This window comes from Mobula hypostoma, chromosome 20 (assembly GCF_963921235.1).
Source record: "Mobula hypostoma chromosome 20, sMobHyp1.1, whole genome shotgun sequence".
Lineage (NCBI taxonomy): Eukaryota > Metazoa > Chordata > Chondrichthyes > Myliobatiformes > Myliobatidae > Mobula > Mobula hypostoma.
This window is the reverse complement of record NC_086116.1, coordinates 16,154,025-16,176,697: the sequence shown is the minus strand read 5'-3', so window position 1 is coordinate 16,176,697 and position 22,673 is coordinate 16,154,025. Positions and strand designations below refer to the sequence as shown.

Here is a 22,673-nt window from a genome sequence, read left to right as displayed (position 1 = left end):
ATAGGATACTTGTGTAAAAGCAGCTGTTTTGAAGGAAAGCTGAAGTTATTTACATCAAGCTCTCTTCTGCCAACAGAATGACCAGTCAGCGGACAGATGATGATGAAGAGGAGCTCGCTAAGGAGCGTCGTCGCAAAGCTCGCCAGGAGCGGCTGCGGGAGTCTGCACTCAATCAGGACACCCTGGAATTCAACTCGCAGCACAGGTAGAAAGACCACATTGAAACAGATTTATTTTCTGCAAATCCTTCCAAATAAAAAGATCGGCTAGCTGGTAACTGAAAGACTTTTCGACAGTGAAGCACACTCAGAGAGAGTGCTGGCTGGAGATGGAACTGGCAGATCAGGCTGCCATGCTCTGACCTGTGACCCCTTCAAGTGCAGCTTCCTGAAGGAAGAGCTGAGATTGTAAATGCAAGGTCAGATCCAGAGGAAGGAATGTGACCTTAGCCTCTCCACTGAGTAAAACCTATCATGATGATACGCTAACAAGCTTTTCACAGTGTCTCTGCACTTGTGACAAGAATAGACCAACTACCCAGTGATTAGAGTAAGGGGAGAGAAATGGGACAAAATAAGATAGAGAGCCCTTAAAGAGGTGCCAGCACCATGATGGGTTGAAGGGCCTTCTTTCTATATTTTTCCATCCCAAGATTAAAACCCATGTTTTCTGGAGATCACATCTGACAATAAGAAGCTGGAGAATGATAAGAGACTTCATCAATTTTGTTCCACTTAAACAAGGGGTTCCCAGTTTTTCATACCTTGGATCTTTACCATTAACCGAGGGGTCCGTGGACTCTAGGTTGGGAACCCCCCATTTGAACATACTTAAAGGAAGAGTCAAGACCCTCCAGCCTATCAACCAGTAATGGCCAAGTTACCTCTTCAGGAATGTAAATTGATAATAAAAGCCCCCACGATATTCTTTCTTTTTGGTATTGGGTGTAAAATCCATTTGTCTTAACTAATGTATTAAAATATAGTAAGCACCCTTGTTTAATGAGACCCATATCCTGAAGTTAGTGTTAGGTTTGACTCTGGCTCAATAATTTGCAGACAATTCTTGCCTGGATGTTGAAATGCAGAATGACCACAGTGCATGGTGACCACCTGGCTTGCTCCCTGACATCTCCCTCTCTCATTCCCTCTTTCAGCTCTTTCTCTATCTGGTCTGTTTCCTATGTAAGCCTGGGATGGTCTGCACCTATGACTTTCAGCACAAGCTGTTCGTTACTCAGGAATTCACATTCAGATTTATTCAGTGAGTGCAATGCATTGCTTGCATTAATGACCAACATACCTAGGGCTGTGCTGGGAGGGAGCAGCCCGCAAGTGTTGCCGCATAATCCAACGGCAATTTCACATGCCCATAATGCTTGGCAGAACAACACAGAACACAACACAACAAGCAACAAAACAACAAGAATAAACCATGCCCCTTTCTTCCCTCCCACCCACCTACACACATGGACATTCCTCCAACTCCAGGTCTTCAGACCCCAGTCTTTGGGCACCGGGCTTCGATTTGCAGACTTACGACCGATCTCTGCTCCACTCTTCCTACTTCATCGGGAACTTCCTGCAGGCACTTAGCCCAGAAGTGGGGTAGAGTCATTCACAGGCTCCTTGAACTTCAGCTATTAGTTATAGCATGGTTCTGCACTCCCACTGCCCCTGCTCAGATTAATTCTCAGTGTTTTCCATATCAGCACCAGCCCTGCTCCTTCCTCCACCCAGCCTACGTCTCTATCTGTGCTGTCCGTTCGCAAGTGGAGACACAGGAGAAGCAGATGGTGGAATATAGAACAACACTCAAACTCCTGGAGGAATTCCGCATCTGTGAGCTGTGATATGCATCCTCATGCAGGGATTCTTCCTGAATTTCTTACAATTCCTCTCACAGATACTACTGGGTTCATGCTTAATGGTATTGGTCTATAGCACTATCAAAAAAGCTTTGGAACCCCTGATCTAGCAGATTGATTATTGCTCCCAAACTCAATTATCTTCTACTCAGCAACATTTCCTCAAATCAAATCAAAGTAAATATATTATTAAAGTATATATACGTCACCATAAACTACCTTGAGATTCATTTTCTTGCAGGCGATTACAGGAAAATAAAGAAGTATAAAAGAATTTATAGAAAAGAGGTATACATAAACCAAGATTGACTAACAGCCAATGTGCAAAAGAAGACAAATTGTGTAAATAAAAAGTAAATAAATGATGCTGACGACATGAATTGTAGAATTCCTGAAAATGAGTTCATAGGTTGTGGAATCAGTCCAGAGTTGAGGTGAGTGAAGGTTCAGGAGCCAGATGGTTGTAGGGTAATAACTGTTCCTGAATCTCGTAGTGTGGTCTCCAGGGCTCCTGCCTAATGGTAGTAGAGAGAAGAGAGTACGACCTGGACGGTGGGAGTCCTGGTTATTTTCTACAGCATTTGCTCAGCTAGTTTATATTTAACTTTCCAATGTCCTTCTTCCCATGGGTTCTAAAGGTGCAGACGTTGCTGCTACCATCCCCACTCAATCTCTCCATCTCTTCTCATGTAGGCAAGAACCTGAGGCTGGTATTTCACACACAGAGCGTGCTGGGCACGTGGAACGAGCTGCCAGATGAAGTATTGGGGCAGACACGATTAAAATGTTTAAAGGACATTTGGACCGGTTTGTGGATGGGAAGGGTTTAGAGGGAAACTGGCTCAGTGCAGGCGATTTCGGTTGGCATGGAAAAGTTAGGCTGAAGGGACTGTTTCAGTGCTGTATGAGAGTGTGAATTGTCATGCTCATGTCTACTGTTAAAGTGTACCAGTGAGGCATGCTTCCTGAAAGATGGATCTTCAATTAAATAAGACAACAATTTGGATTTTGGTTGGCACGGTAACACTATTACAGCAGCAGCTGTAAGAACGGGATTCAATTCCCACCGCTGTCTGTAAATAGTTTGTACTTTTACCCTATGACTGTTGGCTGTTCCCATTTCATCCCACGTTCCAAAGATGTACAGTTAGCACTGGTGAGTCGCGGACTTGCTATGTTGGCACCATAAGCTTTGCGGTACTTGCAGGCAGCTCAGTACAATTCTAGCTGATTAGATTTAACGAAAATGATGAATTTTATTGCATGTTTCAAAAATCTCTGTACCTTTATAAAAATGTGACATTAGTGTAAATGGGTGTTTGACAGCACAGGCACAGTGACCTGAGTGGCCTGCTTCTGTGCTGAATAATTACAACTGTGGCCTACGCGGCCCAAAGCTTCCCTCCATTTGCCATCCATGTGCACTGAAAGGTCTTGGCATTGCCTGAATTACCGGTGGCGGAGGAAATCGGCTGACAGGGTGGCAGAGAGAGGGACAAACCTGTGGAAGTCTGGAGAATCGGCAATCAGGTCTACAGCACACACCCTCGCACCTGAAGGGAAGCACCTGCCAGAGGTAGACAGAGGGGACTGTTCAACCCACTCTGTGAGCAAACACTTGGTTGAAGAGCTAGATTTTAAAGAGAAGGAGAAACAGATCGAGAAGTAGGAAGGCTTGGGAGGGAATTCTGTGCAAAGGAAACATTCTCCTGTAACCCAAGTATAACAATGTGCATCGGGAATCAGGAAAATAATGAGGTTTCAAAGTCAAATACCACCAATGAAATCAGGCACAGTTTACTTCAGACAAACATTCATCTTGCCCAGCCACAGCAATTCCAATGTCTCATGTTGTTTTCCATTCACAAAGCCCTTGATCCATTCATAAGTCCAAAGTTCAGAACCTGGATCCAAGCAGAGCATCTTCCAACAATTTTTATTGCTGTGTTGAATAGAGCACCTGCCAACTTCTGAATGCTATAGAATCAGACCTTTGCAGATTTGATATGTCTCATTCAAATAAAAAGTGAATTTATTGACTGTGGTGTAAAATGGTGTCAACTTTACAAGTTAGCTCTCCCAGCTGCAGAAGTGGAGAGACAAGACTGCATTTAGGGGAAATGTCTGCAGACAAGTGTAGTACAGACTAGCTGCTGGGACAGAATGTGGCCCAGCTATTAAAATTCAGTAGGGGTTAATCTTGAAGGCTGTGAATCAGACATGATCACATGTAGAATATGCATTCCCATCACACACCGCCTTGCATAGGGAAAATTAACTGCTAAATTTCCTGCCTAAGTCTAGAAATAGCAGTAGTAGGCAAAACTCTCAAAATGAGTCAAAATTTGCGCAAATCCAACTTATTCCCTATTTGTTCTTAGTGCCCAATGTTGGAGCTGCCTGTGCTGCCCCCTTGTGGTTTAGTATGTCTAGTGGATTTGAGTTCCAAATCATGTCATCTAGTTATGTACTGTATAAGCACATAGGTTAGGAAACAGGAATACTCACTCCCTTGAGTCTGCTCTCCTGTTCTTTTCTCGCTGGTCCCATCAAGTAGAAGGTACAAGAACCTTAGGACGTGAACCGCCAGGTTCAAGAACAGTTACTACCCCACAACCATCAGGCCCTTAAACAAAGAGGATAACTACACCCACTTGCCATCCATTAAGATGTTCCCACAACCAATGATCTCACTTTAAGGACTCTTTCTCTTGTCATCTGATGTTCTTGTTACTTAATACTATTTATTTATATTTTCATTTGCAATTTGCTGTCTTCTGCACTGTAGTTGATCTTCCTTTGATCCCGTTATAGCTACTATTCTATAGATTTGCTGAGTATTCCCACAGGAAAAAGAATCTTAAGGTTGGATATGGTGACATATTGTATACTGTAGGTATTTTACTTTGAACTTTGAAAATCAAAGCTGATTCATTTCTGCACTAAATTCACATCCTATATTCCCTTAATATCCAAAAATCCATTGACTCTGGTCTTGAAAAGTCTCAGCAACTGAAACTCTGGGCAGAAAACTCCAAGGATTCACCACCCTCTGGGTGAAGATATTTCTCTTGCGTAGAAAACTCCCAGGGTCTTCTCATCCCTGTACTGATTAGGCAACCTCTTACCAGGAGATTGTAGCCCTGGTTCTGGACACCCAGCCAGGGTAGGGCATCATTCTTGCATCAATCCCTGTATCAGTTATGTACTTTTCAATGACATTGCCTCTCACTCTTCTAAACTCGAGGGAGAATTAAACCTAATCTCTGCTCATGTAACAAGCTACTGTCTTACGGGTCCAAATGGAGCATGATGTGGCAGGGATTGGAAGGGTGGTTAGTGTAACCCCCCTGCAAGAAGGGAATGAGGGAAAAATCAGGTGACCATGAATACCTACTGTTGGAATCCATATTTCATGATTGCATTGGTGAACCTGAAGATGGGTCTTGGGTAAATAGATAAATACAGCTTGTTTTTAATAAGATTTAAGGAAGCATGTGAATGCAAGGAATGAGGCTCGGGTTTTCAGTGGGATGGTAAAGACAGAAGGACAGGATTCAGTTGCAAAGTGGAATAGATGGAGCAGAAGAAACAAATCTGTGAACAGCAAGCAAAAACACAAGTGATTCTGAAGATGCAGGAATCCAGAGCACCAGACACAGAATGCTGGAGGAACTCAGCAAGTCAGGCAGCATCTATGGAAATGAATAAACTGTAGTTGTTTCGGGCTGAGATCCTTCACTGACAGAAGGTTACGGCCTGAAATATCATTTGTTTATTCCATTCCATAGATGCTGCCCGACCTGCTGAGTTTGTTTGGCATTTTGTGTGAAAACAGCAATCAAAATTTGGAAAGACCCAGAATAAGGAATGCAGTGGATCAGGTTTGGGTTTGAGTTGGGTCAGACTTGAGTCTTGTTCAGACTAGCTGTCATTAGTTTAGATTTAAGACAGGTTAGGGTTTGTGGTCACAGACCAATTATTCTTTGCCCCACAAACACAGATGACGATTTCTGTGTACATCTGAGACCTTGCCCACCATTCCTACTTTACGTGTACCTTCCATTCCATGACTATTGGGCATTTGAAATTAAAACAACATTTGCTGGAGATATTCAGCAGATCAGGCAGCACCTGTGGAGGGGGAAAATGGGACTGACATTTCAAGTCATTGATTCATTATCCTAATTAGATGGATATTTCCACTGGGTGGAGAACTGTTAACAAAAAGCTCTTGTTCATTTGGAGGTCAGCTGAGCTTCACATTATACAGATTGTACTGGGTATGTTTCACATTGGGCATATCCAACAAAATGGCTGCTTTGCGGGATGGAGATTTGCTCAATGTAATAGGTTTGAAACCAGTTGATTTGATTTTACCCTTTGCAGGAACCATTGCGCCTCACAACATTCTCCCTGCCCCACTTAACTACCAATTGATTTTTCCACACCCTGTTGTTGGCCCACCTCATTACTGTGGTTAAAAACTGAATGCATCTACAGATTACCAGAAGCTTTAAGAACAGTGCCAGGATGAATTATATTAAAAATGAACAACATCCTTTCATGTATCAGCTTTTTATTAATCACTAATATGCCACCAAATGGATAAAATTTGAACTGTCTTGAACTTATGGGAAGGGTTATGAAAGAACATCACCATTCAACAGGTGATTAGAAATAGATCTGAAGTAGGAGGGTAAATTTACAGCGGGACATTCCACCTAATGAAGGATTCAAATGAAGGATAAAATATCTTGGGTGATATATGTATTTCACCTTGTGTGTACTTCATTGGTTGTGATGGAAATTGAGAGTTGGCAAGTGTCACCAAAGATGAAATCTAAAGGTTTTGAATATAATGGCAGCCCTGGGGATGGTTGGATTTTGTCTGTCTTTTCCACAGTGATGAAAGGGAAAAGGTAAATGTTGAGGAATACATCCAGAAAAATTAAAAATCCTGTTGCTGTCAGTTTCTTCATATCCGCGAGCTGTGATTTCCCCAGAGGTATCCCCAAAAGAGAGCACTTTATAGCCTTGTGTATTAGAAATCATCTCCAATTACAATGTCCTCATGAAGGATCTCAGCCTGAAACGTTGACTCTTTATTCATTTCCATAGATGCTGCCTGACCTGCATTTTGTGTCTGATGATTTGGATTTCCTGCATCTGCAGTCTCCTTAGTGTCTCTGATTATAATGATTTCACATCATATTCTAGTGCCCATTGATGTGAGTCTGTCTAGTAGAAGGATAATAACAATCCACTGGATAACTATGGTCATAACGCTCAATGAGTCCATCTTAACTTGCTTTTCCTTAGGAATCATGCAATTACATCAACTGTTTCTTAAAATTTCCGCTTCTTAGACAGTTCCTTGGGATTTGAGATGTCTTGAGGTTCTTCAGTTCTTTGGGTTTTCTGGGGGTTTTGAGGGCAATGTAGATAATGGAGGTGGTCAGTCTTTCTGCAGGGTGGTATCTTTCTGACATTTCTCAACACCAACCCAAATGCTCCTTCACTACTTTGAATAGTGAATGGCCAGAGACTCCAACAAGCTGTTAGCAATGTTACACATTTTCAAGGGAGCTTCTAATAACATTCTTGAATCTTTTCCCTAATCCATCGTGCCAGCAAAGGTTTGGGAAACTAGCTTTGGTAATTACGGAAGGGTTTGAGGTCTCAATCTTTAAATGTTCCTTTCCTCAGAGAGGTAAATGTTTTACCAGTTCACTGAAGACAATGGTTAATACCATTATCAATGTCCTACTTCAATGAGAGACGGTGTGGCACAGTGGTACAACTAGTAAAACTATTAACTCACGGCTCCAACTGTCTGGGTTCAAATCTGACCTCTGACACAGTCCGTAGAGAATCAGCGCACTCTCCCCTGTGTTTGTTCAGTGTGTGGAAAATCACAAAATAAGCTGAAGATGTTGGAAATTTAAAACGTAAGCAGAAATTTATAGAAATACTCAGAAGATAGGCAGCATCTGTGGAAAGAGAAACAGAGTCAATTTTTCAGGTTAAAGACTCTTCATCAGAGACCCCTGACCAGAGAGGTTAACTTTCTCTTCCCACAGTTACAGCCTCACCTGCAGCATTTTCTCTTTTAGGTCCTTCCGATTGATTTGGTTTCCTTCCATGTCCCAAAGATACGTGGGCTGGTATGTTAATTGGCCAATGTAAATTGTAAAATTGGATTAGTGAAAATGGATACTTAATGGCCAAGTAACTTTTTCCATCTTCTAAAACTCTACAGTAGTCTGTGTATTTCTGGAGTCGTACAGCGGGGGCAGGTACAGCGGGGAGGACATCTGTTTCACAGGTGTTCAGTGTAAAGCCTGATTTATACTTCTGCGTATGGGCTACGCCATAGTGAGTGTGCGTTGTTGTGTCTGCGTTGCTCTGCAATTCACCGCCAAAATGCTAGTTGGCAGTGGGGTTTCTGTGACACTGTGTTGAGTTTCTTCATGAGAGACATGGACGAGGAAACGCATTTCAAGTATTTTTGGATGTCGCCAGGTAGATTTGATGATTTGGTTCATCGTTTCCAACCGTCTATTTCACATCAGTGTACAGGCATGGCAGAGAAAAGCAACCGGAAATGCGATACTACCAAGCGGACCGATCACAGTTGTTGCGGTCTGCGTCGCTGCGATGCCTGAGTTACTTTTTTGGGGAGGTGCACATCATCCTACAGCATAGGGTACGCAGTACCTACAGCGTAGATTTGACGCAGAAATATAAATCAGAATTAAGACCCATCCTCGTGTGCGCGTGCGTGTGTGTGTGTGTGTAAACAAGCTAATGATGATTTGGAGTTCTACCTCCAAATATGTGGATGTATGCAACAGCTCTGTGATTAAAATTGTGTAAACAGTAGCTCTGGAAGGAAGTCAGCATTGTCAGACATTTTCCCCTTTGTCCTGCAGATTAGCTCAAATTAAAGTCCAGGCCAGATTCAACACTGGTCTGCAGTGAGACTTTCTGATTGGTTTGCTATGATTGTAACTCTTCCTCTCAATTTATGGATTTTGTAAGACAAATATCTCCTTGTATAAAAGTCAATGATGCACAACAAAGACTGGATTCAATGTACCTTCCAACAGAGAGAACCCGCAGCGTCCTTATCTACTGGGGACGCAGCTGAGGAGAACTCTGATATTCTTCCTTTTAGTACACAGCATGAAGGCCCTGCTGTGGGTATAGAAATCAAAAACCTTTTTTTTTAAAAAAGATATTTATGACTACAATATTTCTAAGATCTCCTGTTATAACCCCTCTTCCCGGAGTGAGAGATGAAGCTGTTAGTTTTGTGACGGAAATTCCTCTTAACCACGTTTTAAGACTGCAGTAAAAACCATAGCCTGGTTCTGAGACTCATTATTTCTCAGTTGGATTAAGACCTTTATGGCTTCTCAGTCATGAAGAGACTGAACCAAATAGTTTTCTTGAAATAATTTAGGATTGGCTCCTTTACTATTACTCCTGGCAATGGCTTCCAAGTGTGGATTAGCATTATTTAAAAAAAAGAATTTTTTAGTATGAATGCTAAATTGTCTTTTTATTGAAACACTGATCCAGTCTCCCATTCATCCAATTTAGCTTAAATTTTTCCATAACTTTCCTTAACCCCTGCTATTTTAACCTTCAGATGCCTAATTTGCAAACTATTAATTCCAAGCCTTTGATCAGAATAGGTTCTCTGCGAGCAGCAATCAGACCCTCTCCACTCTTCCCAAGACCTGTAATCGCTCCGAGTCGGCCTCTAATTGATACATCATTGGCTGTTGTTTAAGCAATATGCACATTTAATTTGAGATAGAAGCAGTTGATCTGTTTACATGTCAGCATGAGACCCTTTTATCTTACCTTTAATATTTTTAAAATAGAAGACTACTCTGAGTTGAGGAGGAGAGGGGGAAAAAAGAGACTGCAGATGCTGGAATCTGAGGTGGCAAACAATCTGCTGGAGGAGCAAAGCTGGTGTTGGGGAAAGGAATTATCAATGACGAGTCTTCCTGCAGTGTCCTCAACCTAAAATAATAATAATTTCGTCCCACTCACCACCTGCACAGATGCTGCTTGATCTGCCAAGTTTCTCCAGTGGTTTGTTTATTTCTCCCGAACTAATTTACATTTGTTTGATTCCAGGGACTAAATGTGCACCTACAAATGAATCACCTGGTCAATAGTAGTAAGCTTATTATATTGTTCCAAGCACTTGTAGTACTCTGCTTTTGTAGTTCAATCCATTGGTTAAAGTTCCATATGCTTGCGTGATTAATAGAGCATTTAGCCTGAGCAACTGGGAGTGAATTCCTAAGCAGATACTGTATATATTTTTAAAAAATAACAGAAATATCCACTGAAAAAACCTTGAAGCAGAAAATTTAAATATTAAGATGAATATTAGCTGCTGTGCACTGTACCCACTAATATAATGAACTGAATACTGAGGCTTTAGTCCTGCTCCAGGCTGCTCTGGGGTTTGGACCTAAGGACCCATTTTGGTTCGGAACATTGTTGCTCACTTCTATTATTTCCATGATTTGTGTTTTTTTTTCTTTCTCTGCGCATCAGGTGGCTGGTCTTTATTTTTTTTTATTTGGTTCTTTTGGGTTTCTTGCTCTGTGGCTGCCTGTAAGCAAACAACTCTCAGGGTTGTATAATTTATACATTCTTTATCATTTGAAACATTTTGTGCAAGAATTTTTATTGCTAGCTATGGTGGCTTGGATCAAGCTTGTGTGTTTAATGGGCTGGGCCTGGGCAGGATAAACTCAATATATGGCAAGTGGTTTGCTCATCTTTGTATGTTCAAAGAAACCCTTTTAATCCTTTGTCTCTACTCACCAGCTAGTGATGATAAGGTAGCTTTTTAATGTGCATGGTTGCACTTTACAAAACTCAATGTGGAGGACACTATAATGAGGGACTATTGGTTTCCTTTTTTCAGAATCAGGTTGAATATCACTGCCATATGTTGTGATTTTTAAAAATTCTGTGGCAGCAGTACATATTAATAAACACTGTAAATTACAATAGGTGTATATAAAAAAGAAAATGTATTTAAATAAGCAGTGCAAAAAAGAGGGAAAATACTGAAGTGGTGGTCCTGAGTTCATCGTCCATTCAGAAATTTGATGGTGGAGGGGAAGAAGCTGTTCCTGAAACTTTGAGTGTATGCCTTCCGGCTCCTGTACCTCCTACTTGATGGCAGCAATGAGAAGAGGGCATGTCCCGGGGTCTGAAAAGACAGGATGTTGGTTGGGATGAGAGCTGATTTTGTTCGATCTCTGCGATGGTTGTCTCCGTGGCCCTGCGGCTATGAAGTCTGCCCCAGCTGCTGTGCTCCGTGCCCGCTAATATGATGATCTGATAAGCGAGGCTTTGAGCCTACTCCGGGCTGCTCCAGGGCTCGGATCTGAGGACTCAATTTTGGTTTGGAATGCCATTGTTTGCTTCAGTTGTTTGCGTGATTCTTTCTCTTGCATGTTGAGTTTTGGTAATATATTTTTATTTCTATTTTTTTTTCTTTAATGGGGCTATTTTGGGTTTCTTGCTTTGTGGCTACCTGTAAGTAGATGAAACTCAAGGATGTATAATGTTTTATTCTTTGATAATAAATATTCTTGAATCTTAATGCTGGATGGCATCTCTTTGAGGCATCGCCTTTTGAAGGTGTCCTTGAAGCTGGGGAGGTTAGTTTCCATGAAGGAGCTGGCTATGTTTACAACTTTCTGCAGTGTTTTCTTAGCCTGTGCAGTGGCCCCTCCATGCCAGATGGTGATGCAACCAGTTAGGATGCTCTCCACAGTAATTTTCGAGTGCCTTTGGTGACATACCAATTCTCCTCAAACTCCTAATGAAACACAGCCATTGTCGTGCCACCTTCATAATTGCATCAATATGCTCGGCCCAGGATAGATCTCGGAGATATTGACACCAAAGAACTTGAATCTGCTCACCCTTTTCACTGCTGATCTCTCAATGAGGACTGATGTGTGTTCCCTCGACTTCACCTCTCTGAGGTCCACAATTAGTTCCTTGGTGTTGCTGACATTGAGAGCAAAGTGGTTGTTGCAACCCCACTCAACCGGCTGATCTGTCTCACTCCTGGAGGCCTCCTCATCACCATCTAAAGTTCTACCAACAATAGTTGTGTCTAATGTCAGCAAGTTTGTGGATGGCATTTCAACTATGCCTGGTCACATAATCGTTGGTGTAGAGAGAGTAGAGCAGTGGGCTAAGCACATCTCCTTGAGATGCACCAGTGATGATTGTCGGCTAGGAGGAGATGCTCGCTCTACACAAGCACTGATGTCCTCCTTTAAAATCCTGCCCAAAAGTTGCTTCTTCTAGGCCATTTTTTTCTTTTCATTTAAAGGTGTTGAAACTTTAAATTTAAACAACATCTGTAGAATTGAATTCAGTAAAATGGGACGTCTCTGAATAACTGCAGGATGCCAGCTAACCCAGCCAAAGCTTGGATAAGATTCCCGGAACTTTCGGAATTTGTTCTGGTCTTAAGCCATTGAGCTATACAAGGGAGGTTAGGGAGGATAAAATATGTTGTGTACTGCATGCTGATAAACCAAATAAAAACATGATTGAGAGGAAAATAAAATTTCAAAAAAAACAGTTAAATTTTCACTGCATGACCATATATGAGGCTTTCAGCTAAGGAGGGATTATCACCACTGGAACTGCCTTTGAGACAGGCAGGGAGGTTCAGGCAGCTGAAACCTTGCAGTTTAAATTAAAGGGGAGAAGCACCCTAAACACTAACCAATAATCTCCGATGATTAGAAGTTCTGCAGATAAGGCAGCATCTGTGAAGAGAAGGCTTGTTTTGTAGCTCCATGGAAGCTTGTATGGCCTGACATAGACTGGCATTTGTTAGAGGTAAAAAGGAAAGAAAGGTATAAAACAGATTTGGTAAATGCATTTAACTGTCATGTGATGGAAAAGTATAGTGATTATACTCACATTTATACGGATGGTGCGAAGGAACCTGAAACAGGAGTGACAGGGTTTGGGGTGGTTATACCCACAAAAGAAATTGGAATCAGCAGAAGAGCATCTAATAAGTTAGGGGTGTTTACAGTGGAGATGCTGGTGGTGTTAGTTGCGTTGCAATGGGCGCAGAAAGCCAGACAAGCCAAAGCATTGATATGTTCAGATTCATCCTCAGTTCTAGCAAGTTTAAGGTCTTTTCACACAAACAGTCGGCAAGATGTACTTTATGAAGTCCTTCAGTTAGTTACAAGAATTGCAAATCAGGGAGGTCAGGTAAAATTTCTATGGGTACCAGCACATGTAGGGGTGAAGGGGAATGAGAGGGTGGATGAGTTGGCAAAGAAGGCGTTAAAGAAAGAAAATGTGGAAATGCACATTAGTATCAGTAAAGCAGAGGTTAAGTGTGTAATCTGGGAAAAAGTCAACCGAATGTGGCAAGAAAGATGGGATGGGGAGGGGAAAGGGAGGCATTTATATCAAATACAAAAGAGTGTTGCAGTTACTAGGGTAGGGGAAATTGTGTGGACTAGGTTAAGGCTGGGGCACTGTGCATTAAACAAAACATTGAAAATGATAGGGAAACACCAGACAGGATTGTGTGAGGAATGTCAGGAAGAGGAGTCAGTAGAACATGTAGTTTTGTGTTGCAGGAAGTATGGGATACAGAGAGAGATGATGAGAATTAAATTAAGGGAGTTGGGGGTGCAGGAATTCACATTAAAAGGGTTGCTGGGCATGGGTGAGAGAGCACAAGTCCGGGTATTTTTAGCGTTTTTAAGGGGTACAGGGGTTTTTTTTATAGGATATGACGGATAAACAGGAATAGGGTACTAGGATGGTCAAAGATGGGAGGGTAAAGTGTAGGTTTGTGTGTGTGTGTGTGTGTGTGATTGGGTGAAGGGATTTAGAATGTATGTCTAGTGCACATTCCGGAGCAGAGGGTGGCGGTAATGCACCATTAAGCTGGATGCCGACCGCCGTAAAACGAGATACAGACAGACAGAGAAGGCTTGTTAATGCCAGCTGTAAGGCCATAACCTACAGTGTTCATCCTAACTTCCCCTCTCAGATCCAGCTAGACCTTCTAGCATTTTCTACTTTAATTTCAGATTCCCAGCATCTGCAGTATTTTGCTTTTGAGAATAGCCAGTGATCTAAGAAAAGAGTCACATTCTAAAATTACTAAATTAATTTGTTGCTGACATGGATACTTTGGGTGCCACCATGCTGTGGGAAAGAATCTTGAGTAAGTTGTCCTGTGCAGATGTGTAAAGGAGCACTTTCTCATCTCACTCTGTGCTGAAACCTGAAACCTTCATGGACAATTGTGCCGAGAATCTTTCCACGGATGCAGCTATACTGTCCTCTTGCTGTAATGAACCAGAGAGTTTTGAACCTGAAACCATGGTGTCTGGGTTCACAGGTACTTCAGTTGCACTATCTTCTGTTATCACAGGACATTGGCATAATTACCATTGCATGTTGAGTGAGCTAGTCTCAGCCAGAATGCTGGAATTCATCAATTTTGACTGGATTAGAATGGAAACTTCTCCCTCCCTCCCCCCGCACACTCTTAGTTTCAGGCACATTTAGGAAGCCTGGGACTAGCCTCCTCCCTCTTCTCCACCCCCCCACCCTCCACCTTCTTATTCTGGCTTCTTCACCCCTCCCCTTTCAGTCCTGATGAAAGGCGTCAGCCCAGAACTTCGACTGTTTATTCCTCTTCAGAACGGCTGCCAGACCTGTTGAGTTCCTCCAGCATTTTATGTGTGTTGCCCTGGTTTCCAGCATCTGGAAAATCTCCTGTGTTTATGGTTTGCTGCTTCACTGTGAAGTCTCATTGAGGCACGCGCACCCTGAAGAGGTTTAAATTTTCTCTTCAATGGGAGTTCGCTGAGATCCTCTGTCATTGCTCCCCCTCTGTGATCTCTGCTGCTCTCTGCCTCTTTTACTCCTTCCTAACAACACCCCCCCCATCCATCTCCCACCCACCTTCATGTTCTGCCTTCTTCCCCCTTCCTTTCCGGACCTGATTTAGGATCTTGGCCTGAAACCATAGATGATTCCTGGCCTCCAGATTTCCTCCAGAATTTTGTTTGTGATGCTTCACTCCTTTCCTCTAACTGGTTGCTTCCTGGCCAAAATTTCTATTCTACCCCCCGATCAGTTAGTCCTAACGAAGGGCCTCGGCCTGAAATGTCGACTGTACCTCTTCCTAGAGATGCTGCCTGGCCTGCTGCTTTCACCAGCAACTTCGATGTGTGTTGCGTAAAACAGGTTTTGTTTTGCCTTCGGAACCTGTTCCCTGGAGTTGCAATTGAGATTTGGTTTTTGTAACATTAGATTGCTTGATTCCATGTGCAATGTGCGTGCATGAACAAGGTACAAGGTACATGGCTTTGACATCGGTTTTAGGGCAATGCACTTTTAATATCTGCCCTACCTTATTGAGGCATGTGCCTCACATGGATCACTGTGATGAACAGCATGAAGCGGCCCTTCTCTTGCAGTGTTTGAAAAGATATTTGATTTGTTGACTTGGAAGGGAGCTCATCTGGTCCACCTGGGTGAATTTTGGAATGACAACGACTGCGGAGATTTTCACTCATCTTTATTTTCTTATTTATTCATTTTGTTAGCAGATGGCACTGATTAAAGATTAACATTTCTAAGATTAGTTCTATTTAGCAGGTGTACATTGAAACACAGAGTGAGGTGTATCATATGTGTCAAGTCGAATCAAATCACCGAGGATTCTGTTGGGCAGCACGCACGTGCTCCCACACGTCTGCTACCAGTATAGCATGCCCACAATTTACTAATCCTAACCAGTACATCATTGGAATATGGGAGGAAATCTAGGAACCAGAAGGAAATGCATATGGTCACTTGGAGAATGTACAAACTCCTTACAGAACGCATTGGGAATCGAACCCCGATCTTACAACTGGCACTGTGAAGTGAACTGCTATGCTTTGTGCCATCTGCTGGTGTTTATTGACTCATCCTTGAGAAGGTGACTGCCTTCTATACCTAATAAAGTGGGTATTGAGTGTATGTTTGTGGTCTTCAGCTGCTGGTAGCCCATTCGCTTCAAGGTTTTGATGTGTTGTACATTCAGAGATGCTCTTCTGCACACCACTGTTGTAAAGCTTGGTTACTTGAGCTGTTGTCACTTTCCCGTCAGCTTGAATCAGCCTGGCCATTCTCCTCTGACCTCTCGTAAACAAGGTGTTTTCACCCTCAGAACTACCAATCACTGGATTTTTTTTTTGTTTTTCGCACCATTCCCTGTAAACTCGGGAGACTGTTGTGTGTGAAATTCCCAAGAAATCAGCAGTTTTGGAGATAGTCAAAACAGCCTGTCTGACACCAGTGATCATTCCACCATCAGAGTCACTTAGAACAATAACTTTCTGAGGAAAAAATCCTCCATATCCACTGGCCAGAGGTCATCAGCAACACAGATGTATGACAGGGTATGCTGCTGTGTCCGGCGGAAAAAGAAGGAGATGAGGACGGATAGGACACGTATGGTAAGCCAGGCAAACACTAATGTGGAATTGCCAGGGAAAGTGGAAGAGAGGCTAACCAAATAACACCTGGCATCGCAACCTTGAAGCTAACACCAAGAAAATGTGCTACACCTGGAGAGAACTTCAAAGACTGGCCCGGGACGGAGGATTCTGACTAGTTGCTGTTGGCAGCCCATGCCCCAGTAGGGGTGATGGGCTTACGTAACAAGCTCACTGATGTTTGGTCTGATCAGCTGAACCTCTTCAACATGTCCGCATGCTTCAATGCATTGAGTTGTTGTCACATTGTCTGATTAGATCTGTGCATTAAAGAGTAGGTGGACAGGTGTAGCTAGTAAAGTGGCCACTGATTGTATAGTTAGCACTGACGAAGGAGATCAGGATGCTGCTGTCCTTGTTGAAGGTCACAGGTTTGGGAGGTGTCGTCGGAATAGTCTAGGTGAATTGTATCAAAGTTACCTATTGCAGTCGCTGTCTGCTGGTGATGGATGGAATGAGCATGCAGTGTGATGGATGGGGCGATTGATAAAAAGTTGTTGAGTGAGCTCAATGGAGTCAAGCTTCGTGAACATTGATGGAGATGAATTCATCCAAGCGAATGAAGAGTATTCCACCATGCTCATGCACACAAGCCTTGTGGATAGAGAGAAGGCTTTGAGGGGTATCAAGAGTCCAACTGAGAAGTTCAGGCAATTCATACATTCTGAAGAACTCTGTTGTGCCAGCTTACAAGTTGCTTGCCATCCAGGCCGGTCCATTTGCAGTCAGGGTTTATCCTTTGATTCCATGTTCCTTCACTCTTATATAAACTCCTGCAGGTGCTGTAGAGCAAAGTTACTACCAGACCCATAGAGCATCTTACAGTCACGGGAACAACAAACATTGGGGTCTTCCAGGCAGAGATCTTACCCAGACTGATCAGAGGTCCCCTGATTACCTTCCCGACTGCATCCACCACTTTGATATTAGATGTAAAACCCCCTTAACCTGAAGCTGCATGTTCTGCAGAAGACCGAGCCCCTGACCTTGCAAAATCTTTCCACCAGTCGGTCAAGTCAGGGTCCCATAAGAAGCTGGTATTTAGCTTATATGCTGCCTAGTCCAAGCACCAACAGCACCAGGCAAGTGCAAATAAATGCAGAGTGAATAACACCGAAAAATCTTGAAGCCATTCAGGACACAGTCTGTGATTGTCAATCCAGCTACTGCCACCTCCACTTATGTGATGCCCACCATCAACTCCTTGCGGATGACTGGTAACTTGCTTAAGTTTCCCACGCAGCCTCAACCCATAGCACTAAGGAGGACCCAGAGAGGGAAATGACTGAGGCCATGCATGAGCAGGGTAAACACCAAGACAGGTAACATCCAGGCCTGGGAATATATCTCCATTGCCAATCTTCAGTGGAGGGGCTGCCCACATACAGTGCTGTGGAAGCTCCTTTGGAAATAGCATTCTCTTTGAAAGCACATGCTGACTTACTGGAGGACCTTAGCAGGTCAGGTAGCATTTATGGAGAAGAATAAACAGTTGACACTTTGGACCAAGATCCTTCATCAGACTGGAAAGGAAGGGGGAAGAAGCCAGAATAAGGAGGTGAGGGAGGTTATGGAAAACAAGCTAACAGGTGATAGATGTAACTAGGTGAGGTGGATGGGGGATGAACTGAGAAACTGGAAGATGGATAGTCAATAAATGCTGGCCTATCTTACATGAGCTTGTCTTTACCCACTACTGGACAGTTCCTAAGATTCCATCCCACAGCTATCGATCCTCTTGCTGTCTATATGAGCCCAACATGCATGCAAAAATAAAGCACCAAGTCACAGTGTCATCCATCCACAGAAAATGGGGTTTTGACAGTGACACAAGAGATTCTGCAGATGCTAGAAATCTGGAGCAACATATACAAAATTATAGAGGAACTCAGCAGGTCACGCAGCATCAGTGGAGCGGAATAAGCAGCCAATATTTCAGAAGGGTCTCTGCCCAAAATGATGATTGCATATTTCCCTCTATAGATGCTGCCTGACCTGTTGAGCTGCTCACAATCTCAAATAGATCAGGAATTAGCCAGCCATGCTTCTGCCAGTGCTGTTTTAGCATGAGCAGGAATGGTCTGCATCAGCAAGGATTAGGGTCGAGTGGCAGTTCATAGATCACTCGTGTCGGCCCACTATTGTGGACAGAGAGAAATCGCGCTGGTGGGGGGTTGTGCCACCCTCAGAGGAATTCTGAGCAATTGTGTCGAACATGCTGGCCACAGCCTGGCCTGCACTTCTGCCTGTGCTGCAGCGGATGATTTGGGCACAGCGAATAGATGCTGCAGGACTGTCCTCAGTGGGCTGAATATGCAATAGCTAGGCTATGCAGCATGCAGCAGATACTGGACATCGATATCACAGAGGATCAACCCTGGTGCCAACACATCAATAAAAGCATGCCTGCATCTATACTTCAAGTTCAAATTTAATTGCCATTCAACCATACAAGAATAGCCATGAATACAGCCAAATGACACCAGGGCCAAGGTGCAAAGCAAAATATCAATAGTCATACACAGCACAAGGCACACATAGCATATATAAGACAGCAATAAAATATAGTCACACAAAAAAAGTCCAATTTCCTTAATGTATGAATGTTGCAGCAGTCTGAAGTTGAACACAATATATCTTGTCTTCTCAAACACAAGGAAATCTGCAGATGCTGGAAATTCAAGCAACACACATAAAAAATGCTGGTGAACGCAGCAGGCCAGGCAGCATGTATAGGAAGAGGTACAGTTGACATTTCGGGCTGAGACTCTACGACAGGAATCTTGACGAAGGGTCTCGGCCGGAAACGTCGACTGTACCTCTTCCTATAGATGCTGCCTGGCCTGCTGCGTTCACCAGCATTTTTTACAACTTGTCTTCGGCTGAGTGAACACTGGAGTGCAGCACCACCTCCAGCCATCCAGTGGAGTGCACTAACTCTGACAGCTCTCTCCTGGGCGGCTGAAAATGGATGACACCGTGGTTTGGGGCCTAGTCCTTGCTGTGACTGAGGCCACACAGCTTCCCTGTCACACGCACCTGCAATTCCACATTATCAATGTCCAACAGGGTCTTGCATCACAAGAAACACGACCAAGATGGTCACTTGCTGTTAGACTGCACACCGCCTTCACGAACTGACTCGTCTCTGTCACAGGCAGCAGCATGGTCCGTACCAAGTCCAGTTCCTTCAGTTTCTCTGCCAATGAGTAACTCACCGATGAGGCAGACATCCAGTACTTTAAGTTCTTAATGCCCAGCAGGATCTTGTGATTGTAAAAAGTACATTTAAAAAAGGAAATAACACCTTTGGCTGGCTCCATAGAGACCACTGTGTCCTAGTGTGCCACCTTCAGAGGGGTCTGGGTAGGGTTGCCAACTGTCCCGTATTAGCCAGGACATCCCTCATATTGGGCTAAATTGGTTTGTCCCATACAGGACCACCCTTGTCCTGTATTTCCCCCACTGAGGTAGAGCATTCCTATGAAACTGTTCTTAAGCCGAAATGGTGTAAAGCGCAGAAGCAATTCCCATTAATTTATATGGGAAAAATTTTTGAGTGTTCCCAGACCCAAAAAATAACCTAACAAATCATACCAAATAACACATAAAACCTAAAATAACACTAACATATAGTAAAAGCAGGAATGATATGATAAATACACAGCCTATATAAAGTAGAAGTAATGTATGTACAGTGTATCAGAATCGGGAAGATTAAGCCAAAACCGATTTGTAGAAAACAAATGTACATGCATGCACACGTCACGCATGCGCACACAGGTGCCCGCGCAAGGCTTCACGGTCATGGTAGTCTTTCTCAGGGTAAACACAAGTGTCCCGTATTTGACTGCTACTTTTGTCCCTTATTTGGGAGTGAGAAAGTTGGCAACCCTAGGTCTGAAGCAATTCAGTATATTAACAACGGCCCTTGCAAATTTCTATAGATGTAACATGGAGAGTATTCTGATTGGTTACAGCACCACCCGGTATAGATGCTCCAGTGCACGGGATCAAAACAGGTCACAGGGTTGTAAACACAGCCAGGTCCATCATGGGCTCAACCCTCCCCACCCTCCCTCAAGAAGGCAACATCCATCATCAAGGACCGTCATGATCCAGGGCATGCCCTATGCTATTACTACTATTGGGGAGGAGGTACAGGAACCTGAAGACCCACACTCAATGCTTACAAACTGCTTCACCATCAGATGTCTGAACAGTCCACAAACCATGGGTTTTACTTCACTAGCTCTGTTTTTGCATTACTTATTTATTGATAGATTGTAATTTATAGTCATTTTTCTGTATTGCCACAAAGCAGTAAATTTCACGATAATTGTCAGTGAAAATAACCTGATTCTGGATTAGCACTTGATTAGCATTCACAGGAGCTTGGTGACCATTGCCATGACACCTGTGAAAAGCCCTGTACCTGTTTAGAACTGGAGTCACCTGTGTACTGGTAGATGTCTCACGAGCTTTCGTTAGCTTCCGTCCCTCTCCCTACAACCACCACCATCTTGACGTGCATGTGCAGGAGCTCAGGTCTAAATGACAGCCCACTGCTATGTGCCATCTGTGCAGAATGAATATGTGCAACCTTGCCCTCTAGGGAGCTGGCATCATAACAATCCCGTCCCCCTGGCCTGTTTGTAGTTGACTCGTGCATGGCAATGTGGATCTCTGCTTAAAAGCACAACCCACTGCCTATGATGTGCCCATGTCTGCATGTGTCTGAGTGAGCGCTCGGGGCTCTCGGAGTGTTGTCATCTTTCGCTTTTGTTCAGCCCAGCTGCCAAGACCTGTAGAGTTGAGACTACCTGGAGTCCTGTAAGGAGGATGACACCGAGTTGAGGCGTTTGGGGGGTGTGGTTGTTGGGGAAGGGGTCTCCGTTGGACATGGCCTCTGAGGCAGACAACCCTAGTGTTCGTGGTTTATCCAGGTAGATAGACCTGGGGCGTGGTTGGACCCTGAGCCCACATCAGGGGAAAATGAAACTGAGCTCCTTATAATATTTGGATAATGTGCCTGCTATGTTTGAATAACTAACCAGTTGGTAAGCTGTGAGCTGTAGATCTGGATGTGGGCGAAGTAATCACAGAGTGAGACATGTCATGAATGAGAGAGAAGTGTTCTGATTAATAGAGATCGATCTTAAACAATTGTTGCAGGCTTAAAGTATTATTTGTGTGTGGTTTGCTTGAAGCAGTATTGTGGCTGTTGATAGATGGCATTTGCTGACATCTTCACCAAGCTTAACTATACTTATGATATTGTTAAACCTCTACAGGTACTGGGACCCGTTCCTAGAGTGTCAATGCCCCAGCTACATTCTCCACAGGCAATCCAGCTCCAGCTTGCCTTTTTCTTGGAGTGGGTCGCTTGAAGAGTCAAAAAGTTGTGCTTATTGCACAAGTACACTCATATATCAATGCAGTGAAAAGTTTAATTGAAGCCCCATCACAGGCACGTAAGACCATAAGACATAGGAGCAGAATTAAGCCATTCAGCTCATCAAGTCTGCTCTGCCATTCTATTACGGATGATTTATTATCCCTCTCAACCCTATTCTCCTGCTTTCTCCCTGTAACTTTTGACTACCTTACTAATCAAGAATCTATCAACCATCATTTCAAAATATATCCAATGACTTGGCCTCTACAGCCATCTATGCAATGAATTCCACAGATGAGAATAGACCATGCCGACTTTGGTCTATTTTATCATGTGCCTCCAAGTACTCCAAAACCTCATCTGTAATAATGGACACCAACATCTTCCCCGCCACTGAGGTCAGGGCAACTGTCCTCTTATTTTTGCTTAAAGAGTGGAATGGCATTTGCAATTTTCCAGTCGTCTGCAACCATTCCAGAATCTAGTAATTCTTGAACGATCACTATTAAAGCCTCCACAATCTTTTCAGCTACCTCTTTCAAAACCTTGGTGTGTAGTCTGTCTGCTCTAGGTGACTCATCTGTCTTCAGATCCTGCAGCTTCCCAAGCACCTTCCCACTTCTGCCCCCTGACACTCTCAATTTTCTTGCATACTGCAGTGTCTTCCACAGTGAAGACTCGCGTAAAGTACTTATTAGATTTGTCCACCACTTTTGGTCTCCCCGCCCCATTACTATCTCTCCAGTATCATTTGCTAGCAGTCTGATATCCTCTCTCACCTCTCAATAAATAAACGAACAAGTATAAT

General features: G+C 43.4%; 1 protein-coding gene across 7 annotated transcripts in view; it reads left to right on the top strand.

Moving 5' to 3' along the window:
- The window catches only part of LOC134359345 (non-muscle caldesmon-like), a 247,289-nt gene that overhangs the window by 153,965 nt on the left and 70,651 nt on the right, over positions 1 to 22,673 (top strand). For all 7 annotated transcript variants that reach the window (XM_063072464.1, XM_063072461.1, XM_063072467.1 and 4 more), the window contains one exon: positions 77 to 205. In XM_063072464.1, coding sequence (XP_062928534.1) covers positions 77 to 205 — 129 coding nt within the window. The remainder of the gene's footprint in view (positions 1 to 76; positions 206 to 22,673) is intronic.